The sequence below is a fragment of the Mandrillus leucophaeus genome, unplaced genomic scaffold (assembly GCF_000951045.1).
Source record: "Mandrillus leucophaeus isolate KB7577 unplaced genomic scaffold, Mleu.le_1.0 Scaffold94, whole genome shotgun sequence".
Classification (NCBI taxonomy): Eukaryota; Metazoa; Chordata; class Mammalia; order Primates; family Cercopithecidae; genus Mandrillus; species Mandrillus leucophaeus.
Window position 1 is genome coordinate 1,277,760 of NW_012110252.1, and position 16,154 is coordinate 1,293,913.

General features: G+C 40.6%; 1 protein-coding gene across 3 annotated transcripts in view; it reads left to right on the forward strand.

Moving 5' to 3' along the window:
* The window catches only part of ZRANB3 (zinc finger, RAN-binding domain containing 3), a 338,584-nt gene extending 325,472 nt beyond the window's left edge, over window positions 1–13,112 (forward strand). For 2 of the 3 annotated variants that reach the window (XM_011970281.1, XM_011970284.1), the window contains exons 18-21: window positions 1,678–1,788; window positions 2,817–3,219; window positions 7,171–7,302; window positions 9,688–13,112. In XM_011970281.1, the coding sequence (XP_011825671.1) occupies window positions 1,678–1,788; window positions 2,817–3,219; window positions 7,171–7,302; window positions 9,688–9,786 (745 nt within the window). In that variant the 3' untranslated portion in view covers window positions 9,787–13,112. The remainder of the gene's footprint in view (window positions 1–1,677; window positions 1,789–2,816; window positions 3,220–7,170; window positions 7,303–9,687) is intronic. The other variant, XM_011970283.1, reaches the window with a different exon arrangement.
* Window positions 13,113–16,154: the final 3,042 nt, after the last annotated feature.

A 16,154-nucleotide genomic window follows, 5' to 3' on the forward strand; every position in this document is an offset into this window, starting at 1 on the left:
AAAAAAAAAGAAAAGAAAAGAAAAGCAAAATTAACCGGGTGTGGTAGCATGCATCTGTAGTCCCAGCTACTTGGTTGGCTGAGATAGGAGGATTGCTTGAGTCCAGAAGGTCAAGGCTGCAGTGAGCTGTGATAGTGCCACTGTACTCCAGCCTGGGCAACAGAGCGAGACCCCATCTCTAAATAAAATATAATTTTGTAGTGTGCTTAATTTAAGAAGAATCACCCCTCAGCCGCTGTCTGCCCACTAAAATATTGGATGAATTCCTTCCAGTTAGACAAATTATGTATTTTTATTTACCTAGGACAGTGTTGCTGAATTATGAGCAAATGAATTAATCAGCATTTCTGTAAAAATGAATTCGCATGTCTCTGAGAGACAGGGAAATACACTATTTCTCTAATGATATCCAGAGTTCCTAAAAGATCTTTTGGTCTAATTGGTGAGGGACATATTGTACACATCCCAGGGATGTCAGTCAGACTCCAGTTACTGCTCTCTCAGTGTGATGGCTTCCAGAAGACATGCAACAAAATGACTCAAGGTCATTTTGAGTCAAAATAAAATAAAAACAAAACTGGCAACAGAGGTAACTTTTGGGGAGGGGCAAAAGGAAGAAAGGAGTGAGAGAGAAAATTATTCATCACCATAAACACACTTGTTTGCCTTTTGAGTTTAGAACCATGTGCTTATATCACCTAATCAAAAATGAATAAAATAGTTTATTTTAAAAGGGAAACCTGTTTGTTAAATCTATCCTAATAACTTAAAGCAAATTTCTAAAATTTTACCTACAATTGCACAATTCCATTTTGATTGAACTTTAATTTTATTGTCAAGCTGCCTAATTAAGAAGCATTCAATAGTATTAAGAAATTCATGTTTAAACTAATTTCCAAAAAAGTCTATAATAGGTGTAAACCACCAGAGAAAGTAGGCCAATTAATATAATTGGAAGGAATTAATTGGGTAATTGCATTTCACCAACTTAAATTCCCCCATCACCTTTAATCGGAATAACTTCTCTTTACTTCTAGTCCCTGAACCATTGTGTGGTATTGTTAGTGTTGGGTAATAAGGTTCTGAATCCCACATGAAGGGTGGCTTTATTTCTGTGGAAGAATCCATAAACCCTGTATGGGCTGATAATAAGGGAAACAACCTTCAGATTACAGAAGATGTGATTGAACCCAGTTAACTGAAAAGAGACTCAGTTTACCCAAACACTGATACACCATTATAACTGACTAAGGTGATTTGGAGAAGCCTTGAAGGGATGACGAAGAGGGAAGTAAAATACAGTTAGAGATTTTGTGCACAGCTTGCCAAACAGTTTCCTTAAGGCTGTCAGTTGTGTGTATATTTGATCATTTCTTATTCTCACACCCACTCCTTTTTCCCCTAAATGAAAATTGGTCCAAAGGATATTGAATGACTCTTGAATTTCTTAGAAAAAGAAATTTGAGACAACTAATTTGGAACAAAGAAATGTATTTCTCACATAATGAACACCAAGATAAAGGGTAAAAATTCCATTTTCTAACTTGAGTTTTAGCACAGTGAATAGAATTGTGCTTGCTTTTTCTTCTATTGCTTTTGCAAGGAACAATGTGAACATGCAATAGAGACTTTTTTTTATGAGATAGAGGGAATCTATTTAACATATCATTGTTTTAGATACATAACCAAAGAAGATGTTGCCATAGCTTCAGTGGATAAAGTGAAGAATACTGGGGGCCATGTCCGTCTGATCACAAAGGAGTCCAGGCCACAGGATCCTTTCACAAAGTAAGGTTTTTCTACTGCTAGTATATAGTAGTACTAATTCCACTCCTTTACATTTTGATATTCAAAATAATGTCTCACCTTTGCGTGACCACTTTAGACGTTACAAAGAACTTTCACAAGATAGTAGCTCTTCAGTTGTCCTAGCAAGCTGTTAAGGTACCTGGTGTCCTCATTTTAAACATTAAAGATGAGGAAGGACACTGAGACCAGGTGGACTAAGTAACCTGCCCCACGACTTGGGGGTAGATGCCAGGAGACCTGAGGTTAAATCTGGGCTCTGTCCCTCAATCTTGAGCTCCATCATTAGAAGTCTTTCTTTTAACTCTTTCAAACAACCATGGAAAAATAGAGCAGCTGTTGTTACTTCCCAAGTAGGACTTTCTAACAAAATTGAGTAGTGTACCTTTTCTTTTATTCTAACAAATTGAGCACATATCCTATTATGTTTTGTATCCTAGCATGTTTAATTTCATCAACTCTGCGTTTACCTGTAGGAGCAAGTCTTCTGTTCTAATTCCTATCAGCACTGTCAGCTATTTCACTCTGTCACTTTATGGCTGTGACTCTGTTTCCTGTGTGCAAGCAGAGGCTGGAGGAGAGAGTTTGTAATGACTTCTCTGAGCTAATGAGGTGTGTGACCCCATATATTCAAGGAGCAGGGTAGCCACTAAGCTTTAGTTGGGGTTTTACATTAGGCTGTCCTTTCCCAGCCTGAAGAAGCATTTTCTAACAGCTTCTCCAGATGTTTCACATGTTTTCACATTTCACATGTTTCCAGATCATTTAACATGAGAGCATCTAAATTCCCAAGAGAGGCAACATATTTATATTCAAATTAATTTTTGTAACACACCATTCTTCCTTACATGGCATGGAATATAGAGTGCTGACTATAGCTATTTTATTTCTACACTGTGATCCGTGTTTACTATTTATCCGTATAGAAACTTTGATAACCTTTATATGAAGCAATTGCTATTTAGAGTATTCATTCATTAGTTACCTATTCAGTGTTTTTTCAATTGTAGAAAATTTCTTGAAGATGGAGCCTGTGTCCCATTTCTAAATCCATACACAGTGCAGGCAGATCTCACTGTGAGGCCCTCTACATCCAAAGGCTATTTGCAAGCTGTGGATAATGAAGGAAATCCACTTTGCCTTCACTGTCAGCAACCCACTTGCCAGACTAAGCAAGCGTGTAAGGTGAACGCTTGGGATTCACGGTTTTGCTCTCTGAAATGTCAGGAAGAGTTTTGGATTCGATCTAATAACAGCTACCTGCGAGCCAAAGTATTTGAAACTGAACGTGGTGTGTGTCAGCTCTGTAATGTGAATGCACAAGAACTCTTTTTACGTCTGAGAGATGCCCCTAAAAGTCAGAGGAAGAAACTTCTGGATGCTACCTGGACTTCAAAGCTCCCATTAGAACAGGTAAGTTATAATCATGTGATAGATAGAAGGCAGCATTGTACTGAGTAATGAATATTGACTCTCTAACTTTATTTCTTACATTTTAATATGGAAATATTCAAATACATAAAAGGAGAGAAAATAATGGACCCATATGTCCATCAGCCAGCCTTAACAGTTTCCAGCATTTTGGCATTGATTTTTGTCTGCCATTGACTCACTTGTTTGTTTCTCCTAGAATATTTTATTTTATTTTATTTTATTTTATTTTATTTTATTTTATTTTAGAGACAGAGTCTCACTCTGTCGCCCAGGCTGGAGTGCAGTGGCACAATCTCAGCTCACTGCAACCTCTGCCACCTGGGTTCAAGTGATTCTCGTGCCTCAGCCTCCCGAGTAGCTGGGATCACAGGTATGTGCCACCACGCCTGGCTAATTTTTGTATTTTTAGTAGAGATGGGGTTTTGCCATGTTGGCCAGGCTGGTTTTGAACCCCTGACCTCAGGTGATCCACCCGCCTCAGCCTCCCAAACTGCTGGGATTACAGGCATGAGCCGTCACGCCCGGCCATCTCCTAGATTATTTTAAAGAAAATTCCAGATATTTCTTTTCACTCTTGAATATTTTCATTCTGTATCTCTCACAGGTAAAGACCTCCTTCCTTCTATCCTTCCTTTCCTCTCCCTCCCCTCTTCCCCCCTCCCTCTTCCCCTTTCTCTCTCTCTCCCTTCCTTTTCTCCTTTCCTCCTGCACTCTTTCCTAGTCCTCATTTCCTTTCCTCTCTTTCTTTTAAATATAATCCCAGTACGAGTTATCACACCCAACACAATTACAATTCCTTAATTATACTAAGTCTATGCTTGGTTTCCCAGGTTGTCTCAAAAACGCCTTTTGGCAGGCGCAGTGGCTCACACCTGTAATCCTAACACTTTGGGAGGCCAAGGCAGGTGGATCACCTGAGGTCAGGAGTTTGAGACCAGCCTGGCCAATATGGAGAAACCCCATCTCTACTAAAAGTATAAAAATTTAGCCAGGCGTGGTGGTGGGCACCCGTAATCCCAACTACTCGGGGGCTGAGGCAGAAGAATCGCTTGAACCTGAGAGGCAGAAGTTGCAGTGAGCCAGGATCATGCCACTGCACTCCAGCTTGGGCAACAGAGCAAGACTCTGTCTCCAAAAAAAAAAAAAAAAAAAGCATTTTATAGTTACTTTGTTCAGATTAGTATCAAAATGTCACCCACATAGTATATTTGATTATAATGCTTCTTATGCTTCATTTAATCTATAATAGCACCCCATTCCTTTTTTATACTATCAATGGCTGAATATACTGGATCATTTGCCATTCTGGATTTGTCTCCCTGTATCGCAAGGTATTGTTTGACATGTTCTTCTATTCCCCCAATTTTCTGAATAATAATTGTAAGATCTAGAGGCTTAATTTCATTCTCATTCAGTTATTTTGGGAAAAGATCTTAACAGGTGGTGCAGTGTATCAAGAGGCACCTAGGGTCTGGCAATTCCCCTTTCCATATGTTAATATTGAATGACAAGGGGCAGACAGATAACCCAGAAATGTAGTCCATCACAATCAGAAGGCTATGTATGTGTATATATACCCACATACATATATGTGTTCATTGCATTGAAAAATGTAATTTTAATACACCAATTTATGACAAATTATTATTTATAGCACACTATCATCAGTATTCACTTTCATTTCCAAAATTCAGTTGGATTTCTAATCTTGCTATCTGAACAATTCTAAATTTCAAAGCAAGCCAGGCTTTGGCTCATACCTGTAATCCCAGTACTTTGAGAGGCCAAGGTGGGAAGATTGCTTGAGCCAAGAGTTATCAGCCTGAGCAACATAGTGGAACCCCTTTTTTCCAAAAAAAAAAGAAAAGAAAAGAAAAGCAAAATTAACCGGGTGTGGTAGCATGCATCTGTAGTCCCAGCTACTTGGTTGGCTGAGATAGGAGGATTGCTTGAGTCCAGAAGGTCAAGGCTGCAGTGAGCTGTGATAGTGCCACTGTACTCCAGCCTGGGCAACAGAGCGAGACCCCATCTCTAAATAAAATATAATTTTGTAGTGTGCTTAATTTAAGAAGAATCACCCCTCAGCCGCTGTCTGCCCACTAAAATATTGGATGAATTCCTTCCAGTTAGACAAATTATGTATTTTTATTTACCTAGGACAGTGTTGCTGAATTATGAGCAAATGAATTAATCAGCATTTCTGTAAAAATGAATTCGCATGTCTCTGAGAGACAGGGAAATACACTATTTCTCTAATGATATCCAGAGTTCCTGAAAGATCTTGTGGTCTAATTGGTGAGGGACATATTGTACACATCCCAGGGATGTCAGTCAGACTCCAGTTACTGCTCTCTCAGTGTGATGGCTTCCAGAAGACATGCAACAAAATGACTCAAGGTCATTGAAAGCAACCTGTCCAGGAATGCAGAAGTAATATAATAGACATCCAAAACAAAAGTGCTCTGAGAATAAGGAACACAATAGACTCGAATTAGGTAGGACTAGTTAAAGAGAGTGATTTTATACACATATATATATATATATATATATATTTTTTTTTTTTTTTTTTTTTTTTTTTTTTTTTTTTTTTTTTTTTTTGAGATTGGGTCTGGGGTCTCACTGTGTTGCTCGGGATGATGTTGAACTCCTGGACCAAGCGATCCTTCTGCCTCAGCCTCCCAAACATCTGGGATTACAGGCATACACTACCACATCAAGTGATTCTTTCAAGAGGCGGGCAAATTTCGGATATCCAAGAGTGGCCCCAAGTGATTTGCCTTACAGTTGCTTGGAAAAACTAAAGAAGCATCTTCTGAATTATTGAGTCTGTCAGAGTGGGGGCTGCTCAGAGAGAAGGAATTGGTTTAAAAAGGCAAAGCCAAAATGGATTTTTTTTCCTAAGACTATGCCATTTGCTTGATGCACAAGACCGCCATTTGTAGTAGCTTCTTACAATGCCAACCTCGAAAACAAAAATCAATACATTCTTCTAACAGTAGTTGGGAAGTTCAGCACAGAAGAGAAGATAAGGCAGGCAGTAACAAAGGTCAGCTGGACAAAGTTTACTGCTCCAACTTGCTGCCTCTTGTGACTCCTCATGGGCCAGCACTATTGATCAGGTCATTGTGCCTGACACGCTTTCTTAAACAGGCTTTATACATAATCATGGGTTCCCAAGGCCAGCAGCCGTTAAGTTGAAGGAAATAAAAGCAAGTGCCACACTCATCTCTGTGATATTTAGACAACTGCATTTCCATGGTGTGAGTTGGTTTTACTACCTCAGGTAAAATGATAAAATACATCCCATTTTAATGTAGGTTATCACTGATTAAATATAAAATGTGTATATATGGACTGGCCTAAATAAAGGCTACTTTAAATGGTCATCTTTAATTATTCCAAATATGCAAGTTACAGATATTTGTTCTAGAAATTTCATTCCAGTTCGCGTAACTTGGAAAGTTCTCTGGTGAATAGTATAAAAGTTCTAGGTAATAGCTATTGACATTAAACTGCCATTGTGTAGTGACAAAAGCATTTAGGTCAACAATTAAAGATTGTTTGACTCAGTAGTATTGAGAAGTTTTAAATTTCTAACCTATTGTTATGCTTTTCTTAGATTTGGTTTAGTGAATATATAAACTAACTTACAGGTGCAGAAAAACCAGTTTTTCCCAATCTGTCAGGAGTCTTGGTATTTTATATTTTCTTGTAATTCTTTCAAAATGAGGTAAGGGAGAAAAAAACACATCTTACTGCTTTCAAACTTCAAACAGAGGGTTTCTTCTACTCACAATAAAAGCTATTCAAAGCTCTCCTGATGTATTTTTCCCCATGATTTTCCTGTATAAACATGATTGCACAATGCAAAACCAACAAACACTTCTTGCAGTATATGTTGAAAATTGCTGACTTGTATTCTTATTGCAGCTAAATGAAATGATAAGAAACCCAGGGGAAGGACATTTCTGGCAGGTGGATCACATCAAGCCAGTGTATGGGGGAGGAGGACAGTGTTCCCTGGACAACCTGCAGACTCTCTGCACAGTCTGTCACAAAGAGGTCAGTGAAGCTCTCATATAGCTTTGACTGCATCCTGAGAAGTCAGATGGAAAATTGTGCACACAGGTGTGGAAGATTATGTGGATGAATTTATTCCTGGTCTGAGATTCGAGGCGCATTTTACTCCTTTCATCATCTAACACTTGCCTTTCCTCTCAAGGCCCGTGTCACAGATGCAAGAAAAGCTGCTTCCCTTTTCATTCATTCTAGGACCAAGACATTTGCACCACTACCAAGAAAGAAATGAATACAATTTACATATTGTCTTGATGAGACCCAAACTGGAAGTTTGGTGAATTGGGGCAGTGATACATGTTTGTGTATAACTAAGGATATCCTGAAATATCTGAAAACATTGATAAGTTATCTCTAGGACCAACTCAGTTCAACATACAAAGGTTTCATTGCTGGCCAAAGTATGAAACCAATTAACTATGCCCCATCTTTTGGTAGTTACTTACCTGTTGCTTAGAATGAGAGGGGAAAAAACACATACTATTGTTTATCTACCAGGATAAATTTTTTACAGGCAGTCCAGTAAAAGGTAATGGGACTTACCTGTTGAGATCATCTTAGAAATATTCAATATGCAACTTCGTATTCAACTTTTTTTCAGTTACAGCAAGATCTAAGCATTTCTCATGTTCTCTAACCATTCATAACTTACATCATCTAAAATGACTGCATAATACAATATTCTATTGAGCAGATCTCTACTGTACTTTACTTAACCATTCCCATACTGATTAATACTTATTTAAATTTTTCTGCTTTTATACATCATGCCACCAAGCACACTTTTTGTAAACAAAACTGTTTTCTGCATTTTGAGGTCATTCCTTAAGGTAGATTATCGTGTGTAAAAATCACTGAGTCAAAAGTATTTGGATATTTTTGACAATGTAGGAATTTATCACCAAACTGTTTTCCAAAGAACTTTATTCATTTATGACCCCAGAAGCCCACTTAACTGCCACTGGGTACGGTCAGTGGGTGCCATTGTGGTGCAAGGGGAGAAAGGCCTGAAATTGTTGTTTGCTAAAGACACTGATGTTTTAAAAAGATGCTAATCAGTTATATTTAAATTTTTGAGAACTATTTCAGATCCTTTGCCAATGTTTATAATATATGAACTCTTTACTACTCTTTTTTTTAAGACGGAGTATCGCTCTGTCACCCATGCTGGAGAGCAGTGGCGTGATCTCAGCACGATCTCGGCTCATTGCAACCTCCGCCTCCCGCCTCCCGGGTTCAAGCTGATTCTCCTACCTCAGCCTCCTGAGTAGCTGGGATTACAGGCACCCGCCACCACACCCAGCTGATTTTTATGTTTTGAGTAGAGACAGGGTTTCACCATGTTGTCCAAGCTGGTCTTGAATTTCTGACCTCAGATGATCCACCCACCTCAGCCTCCCAAAGTGTTGGGATTACAGGTGTGAGCCACCGTAAGCTTCTCTTCTGTCCTTACTCTTTCCACGTGGATCACCTCACATGGACTTCAGTTGGAAAAAAAAAAAGTCATCTGATTTCTCAGCTGTGCAAGTTAGTAGCAAATTCAAGACCTATATGAGAATTAAGAAGTAGCCAAAGAAAATGCAGCCCTTTCTGTAATTATTGTTTTAGATTCTCATGAAAAATGTTACTTGTGGGATTAGTGGAAGAATCCAGTTCTGGTCTACGTCATTTTATTTTCTATACCAGCTCATCTGTTGAGTTGGAAATGGCCTCTGGGATCAGAGAATAGGAAGTGGGTAGATTTTCTTCATTGGGTAATCCCAAGTTGCCTTAAGAACTCCCACTTGGGGAGGTCGAGGCAGGTGGATCACCTGAGGTCAGGAGTTCGAGACCAGCCTGGCCAACGTGGCAAAAACCCCGTCTCTACTAAAAATACAAAAATTAGCTGGGTGTGGTGGCAGGTGCCTATAATCCCAGCTACTCTGGAGGCTGAGGCTGGAGAATCGCTTGAACCTGGGAGACAGAGGTTGCAGTGAGCTGAGATCACACCACTTCACTCCAGCCTGGGCGAAAGAGCAAAACTCCATCTCAAAAAAAAAAGAAAAGAAAAACACTCCCGCTTAGATGGGAGAATCAGGGCCTCCCTATTCTCCAAATGAGGAATTCATGCTCTCACTGGGTAGCAAGACATCCCCTAAGTTGTATGTTTTCTCCTGCTACGTTGGTCCTAAGAACCTAGGACCTCAGGGACTTGCCAGAGCTGCCGAGATACTCTGCCTTGTCGTTTGGTAACTCTTTAATAGCCAGCCACTGGGAAATGGGTGTAGTGACAGTGTAGATTTTCCAGACTAACAATACAAAGAGTTTTTGAGCTTCTGTAGCCAGTGCTTTTTTCCTAACATGTACACATGCATATTTTTTAACTTTTAGAGAACTGCCAGACAAGCTAAGGAAAGAAGCCAGGTGAGAAGACAATCTCTAGCATCAAAGCATGGATCAGACATCACACGATTTTTGGTGAAGAAGTAAAGTAGAAAAAGATATGAATGAATGACAAATGTTTTACATGTGGAAGACTTTAATACAAAAGTTTTCCATGTTAGTTTAATATATTAAGGGTAAAAATTTTCTGAACAAAAATCAAGAACTCAAATTCTCTTGTACTAATTATTTTAGTGTTAATTACATTTTGAAAGTACTTAACAGAAACTAAGATACAATACTAAATATTTCTGTGGCCTTTTTGATTTGATGCAGACTCGCAATTATGTTTCAGCAATGTTTTGTTAAGCTCTTTACCCCTAATATGCCTAATCACTGTATTGTGCATAGATGGTGTTTAAAAAATGTACTCTCAATTACCTAAAAATGCTTCTGGATTAGTATTGTTCTGGACTGTCATGGGTATGAATGGAACATTGCAAAACCTCATGGGAAATTTCAGACACAAATCATTATTTGGGAATTCTGGGCCAAGCATTACCAGCTTGCTTAGGATTCAAGAGAGATTGTACACTGAATACCTCCAGAATGAGCTTGGGGTACACATTTTGGGTGTTGCTTTTCTTGCTTTTTTAGCCAGTCATTTTTATCAAAAATATCCTTTTCAAAATGAAATACCTATGGTGTTTGCGGACAATTTGGGGGTTCTGTGTAAAGTAATTGTTAAAACTATTAAATAACTGAAAACATAAAATGTAAAATGCCACTTAAGCTTGAATATCTTTTTAAAAAAATAAATCAAACTGTGCTTACTGTTGGCTGGGCGCCGTGGCTCACACGTGTAATCCCAGCACTTTGGGAGGCCAGAGCGGGCAGATCATGAGGTCAGGAGATAGATTGAGACCATCCTAGCTAATAAGGTGAAAACCCATCTCTACTAAAAATACGAAAAAGTAGCCAGGCATGGTGTCACACGCCTGTAATTTCAGCTACTTAGGAGGCTGAGGCAGGAGAATGGCTTGAACCCGGGAGGCGGAGCTTGCAGTGAGCCGAGATCACGCCACTGCACTCCAGCCTAGGCGACAGAGCGAGACTCCGTCTCCAAAAAAACAAACAAACAAACTAGGCGTGCTGTCAAAATACTCTTTGTCTTCTGGTTCTCATTTTCTGTTTTTAAAACCCTCTGTTATTAAAGGTATGTTTCTGGTACTTCTTTTAAAAAGAGTGATGATGATAAAACACTTTATAATAAGGCATAATCAGATGGTTATATGCATTTAAAGATACAGTGATAACATTAAAATGTAATTGACATAAAATAAGAGTGATAATGAAACAAACCCAGGGCCTAATCCTGCAATATGTCAGAATCATGAGAGCAAAGAGTCAGAACTATACAAAATACAGGACCAAGGAAGAATTACATTCCCAAAAGGGTTTGCAGATACTACTAGGACATACACTTCTTTAGTTTGAGCATTTTCCCATGTTAATTAATAGCTAGTGTTTTACAACATAAAGGACTTGTTTTTAGAAAGATTAAACAATCAAAGATTATACAACCACAGTTGTTCCTCAGGGTCTATTTCATTATATGAGATCAAATCATGTTGGTTATTTTATAAATGAAGTTGGGCTTTCTTTGGCCTCCTTTCTGCTTAGTTGGTCAGGCTCTCTTTGCAGTTTTCGGCCTCATTGCTAAGGTAACCTAGGATTTGTCATGGTTGAGAGCCAAGAAGCAGGCACGCTGCCTTTCCTCCAGCATGGGGTGTTTGCAAGCAATGTCTAAGTAGGTCAAATTTGAGGGGAACTCGCTCTTCAGATCACACTAAGGTGATAATTCTAAGGAGAAAGTTCTCACATGTAAGAACTGTGTGATGATTTGAGGTGAAACAATCTATGAAGCTAGGCTCAGTCTATACCAGGTTTCAGAATTCTAATTAAAAATGCCATAAGGAGCAGTGAGCATTTGCTGTACAGGATGCTGACTGGCTCATCCCCATCCCTTCCTGACATGTCTCAGAGCTTTGTGTCCTGCCTTCCCCTAACTTGGTTTGCATTACTTGTGGGGCACATTGAGACGAAGGGTTCTGAGACTGAAAATAAAGATAGAGATTGATCTAATAACCAAGACCAAAAGGGCATCTTGAGGAGACTGTTCTTTCCTCCTCACAATCTGAAACAGAAGCTCCCCACTATGTATGGCAAATGGGATGTTATGACAGAGGGACACAGAAAGTATCAGAGCAAGCAGCAGATCCTGAGTGCAGAAAGAAGTGCAGATGCCCCCCAGGAAGAAGATAGCTGCTGCCACTCTGGAGATGGAGTGAAAAACACAGGTGGGTAGAATGAGTGTAAAAGAATAGGCCCGGCTCTGAAAAGACTCAGAAGGTGCAAGATACAGTTGAGGCTAAGAAAACAACAACAAAAAAAGGCTCTGGCCAGGTGTGATGGCACTTGCCTGTAGTCCTAGCTACTCAGGAGGCTGAGGTAGGAGGGTCACTTAAGCCCAGGGGTTCATGACCAGCCTGGCCCCATCTCAAAAAAGAAAAAAGGCTCTGGATCCAGGGAACAGAGCTGGGAAGTGGTAGCTGAGGAAGGAACCCGCTTACGATAGAAAACCACATGAAAATATGCCTGTGGGTAGGGGTAGGGTGGGGAGGACTTCCGGAGTATGGTGGGCTCACACACTCAAACCGCACAGTCAGCATCAGGCTGGCCTGCCTTCCTGTTCCCGTCACTGGGTGACATTGATCCCAGACACATTCTGATGACTAGTAAAGTTGCTTTTGGTAGCCCCAGAGCCAGGAAGAAGAATTCATATGGAATTGTTAAAGACGCCCACTCTTAGCGTTAAGTACAGCCCAACATACATTTCTTGAGGAGATTTTCCTGGGACAAGTGAATACCCTCTACATTTTCTTAACTGGACGGAAAAAGGATTTTCTGCCCATACATCTTGCTAATAAATCAAATCTCTTCTTCTGATTCTTGAGTGAAACATTTAAAATACAGTTTCTTTAGAAATAAAAAAGTATGAGGCATTTTAAATCACGTGACAAAAAAGTCAATGCTCTTGCGCTCTTTACAGTAAATAGATTGTGTTTACTCATAGGATACAGAATCATGGCTCTCAAACATCAAAAATAAATTGTAGAAATAGTATCTCATTTTCTGTTGCATATTATTAGCCTGTCTCTCATTCCATCATTTGTTCTTTTGAACTGGAAAATTGTGGGCTCCTAGTCACTGCACTAATCTAACTGAATATCCAACTACCAGAAAAAGTTTTTTCCTATCTCAAGTTTGTCAGTTGCTTTATACGGTTAAGGGTGTTTTTGCCACCCTGGTTGTGTTCATAATTACCACTGAGAAATGTCACTGTTATTAAAATACATTCTGTGTTCCAACTACCTGCCTCTCTGCCTTAGCAGTTTCTTTCCCACCTCCCTCAAATCATTGACTAAGGTCTTTCTGGCAGTAGCTTCTAGCTATTTTCTGGAAACTGGCCTCTGGTACACCTTAAAAATATTGTTAATTATTCCACATTTGCTAAAGTGTTTATATTTCATGGTCCCTCTGCTCTTACACATCTGCCTTCCCTGCAACTAGATGTCATCATTAGATTGGAGAACCGCCAAACACCTAAACTATATGAAGCTAAAGTCTAAGAAAGAGCCCATCCAGGCCGGGCTCATTGGCTCGCACCTGTAATCCCAGAACTCTAGGAGGCCAAAGCGGGTGGATCACAAGGCCAGGAGATCGAGATCATCCTGGCTAACGTGGTGAAACCCTGTCTCTACTAAAAATAAAATTAAAAAAAAAAAAGCCAGGCGTGGTGGCGGGCGCCTGTAGTCCCAGCTACTTGGGAAGCTGAGGCAGGAGAATGGTGTGAACCCGGGAGGCAGAGCTTGCAGTGAGCTGAGATCATGCCACTGCACTCCAGCCTGGGCGACAGAGCGAGACTCCGCCTCAAAAAAACAAAAACAAAAACAAAAGCCATCCTAGCACTTTGGGAGGCCGAGGCGGGTGGATTACCTGAGGTCAAGAGTTCAAGACCAGCCTGGTCAACCTGGTTAAAACCCCGTCTCTACTAAAAATACAGAAAGTTAGCCAAGTGTGGTGGTGGACGCCTGTAATCCCAGCTACTTGGGAGGCTGAGCCAGGAGAATCGCTTGAACTTTGGAGGCAGAGATTGTGGTGAGCCGAGATTGCACCATTGCACTCCAGCCCAGGCAACAAGAGCGAGACTCCATCTCAGGAAAAAAAAAAAAAAAGAAAAAGCCCAACGTCATTTCAACTTAGCCTCCACAATGAGCTAAAGAAAGCACTCTTGTGCTGCCTGAATCTAGCAAGTGCTTGGCATGCATCATTTACACACAGATGCCACAGACACAGTCCAATCTTCTTGGTGTAACCCAGATTGCTATGCTTCAGCTTACAGCCTTTGCAATCCTGCAGAAATGTTTTTACAGAACTATGACTTAATTTATGTCTTGGCTTTCATCAAATGGATATTTTTTAAAGCCATACATGAAATATTGCTGTGTGGTTTTTGTTCTTCTTACTGTTTTGAAAACTGCTCTTAGGAGGTTTAGGAAGGATAATTTCGAATGCCTCTCTCCTCACATCAAACTGGGGACCAGCTGAGAAATGAGACGCAGAAATCAGACAGATGGAATTGACAATGTCAGTTTTTAGGTTAATAAAAGAGAATTTGAAATCATGCATGAATCTGCAGCACCCATCAAGCTCTCTAATACTTAGGGCCTCCATGTTCAACTGGGGCCCTGGGGTAGCCCCCGTGCAGAAAAGTAAGAGTTAATCTATCCTGGAGGACAAGCAAACTTACCCCAAAACCCATGCCTGCAGTCACTTGACTTCATCTTGGGGACAATGAGAGAAGGATCCCCAGGCCAAACTTGAGGGCTTCTATCCTCAGCACATAAAAGCAGTCTGTTCTGTAGACAGGCTGATCAGAGAGAAAGGGAGCAGGCGTTTTCATCCTCCATTGCTTCTCCCAAATTTACCAATGGGATAAGTCACTCTGCTTCCTTCAGGGAGGAGGAAGTGAGGATAGAGAGAGGCCAAAAATTTCTTCTTTTAGCAAAACTTGAGATGTGAGGAAGAGGTATTTCATGTTGCATCACTGTATGCCATCTTGTGCATACAGCATGATGACAAAATCAGTTCCTATTGAAATACCATTGCTCAAATACTACCCTAACCCTGGACCCTGGTCATGTGTCCACTAGTCTTGAACTCCCCTTGGGCCTTAGAAACCATCTGCCACCCTGACATCAATGCCTGCCCTTTCTCCAGCCTGATGTGCATCTCTGTGGCCTATTTGGTTCCTGTGCCTGCTGCAGCTTGTAAGTAAAAATGAATCCTGGGGCCGGGCGCGGTGGCTCAAGCCTGTAATCCCAGCACTTTGGGAGGCCGAGACGGGTGGCTCACGAGGTCAGCAGATCGAGACCATCCTGGCTAACACGGTGAAACCCCGTCTCCTGAAAAATACAAAAAACTAGCTGGGCGGGGTGCCGGGCACCTGTAGTCCCAGCTACTCGGGAGGCTGAGGCAGGAGAATGGCGTAAACCCGGGAGGCGGAGCTTGCAGTGAGCCGAGATCCTGCCACTGCACTCCAGCCTGGGCAACAGAGCGAGACTCTGTCTCAAAAAAAAAAAAAATGAATCCCTTCCTTAGTGTGCCATATGCCAGTGTGGTTTCATATTAGTAGTTAAGTAGAGGTCAGGCAGCTGATTTTGTTCAAATAAATCCTGGCAAGGGTGTTTTTGCTTTTTTTAAAAAAAGGTATTTGTGAATTATGACCACTAATCACAATTAACTATAAAACATGTTGTGTTTCTAGACCGGTACAATCCAACATAAATATAATACAAGCCATATATGTAATTTTTATTGTGGTAAAATTTATCATTTTAATTGTTTTTAAATGTACAGTTCAGTGGTATTAAGTACATTCACATTATTGTGTAACTATCATCACCATGCGTCTCCAGAACTTTTTTATTGTCCCGTACTGAAACTCTGCACTCATGAAACTCTTTCCCCAGTTCTTGGTAACCACCTAATATAGTTTGACTATTTGCCCCCACCCAAATCTCATGTTGAATTGTAATCTGAAGTCTGGAGGTGGGGCCTGGTGGGAGGTGTTTGGGTCACGGGGGCAGATCCCTCATGGCTTGGTGCTGTCTTCATGATAATGAATTCTTACCAGATCTGGTTCTTTAAATGTGTGTGGCAACTTCCCCGCTGCTCTCTCTCTCATTTGCTCCTGCTTTCACCGGGTGACATGCCTGATCCCCCATGACCTTTCGCCATGATTGTAAGCTTCCTGAGGCCTCCCTAGAAGCTGAGCAGATGCCAGCACCATGCTTCCTATAAAGACTGCAGGACCATGAGCCAAATAACCTCTTTTTTTGTTTGTTTTTGTT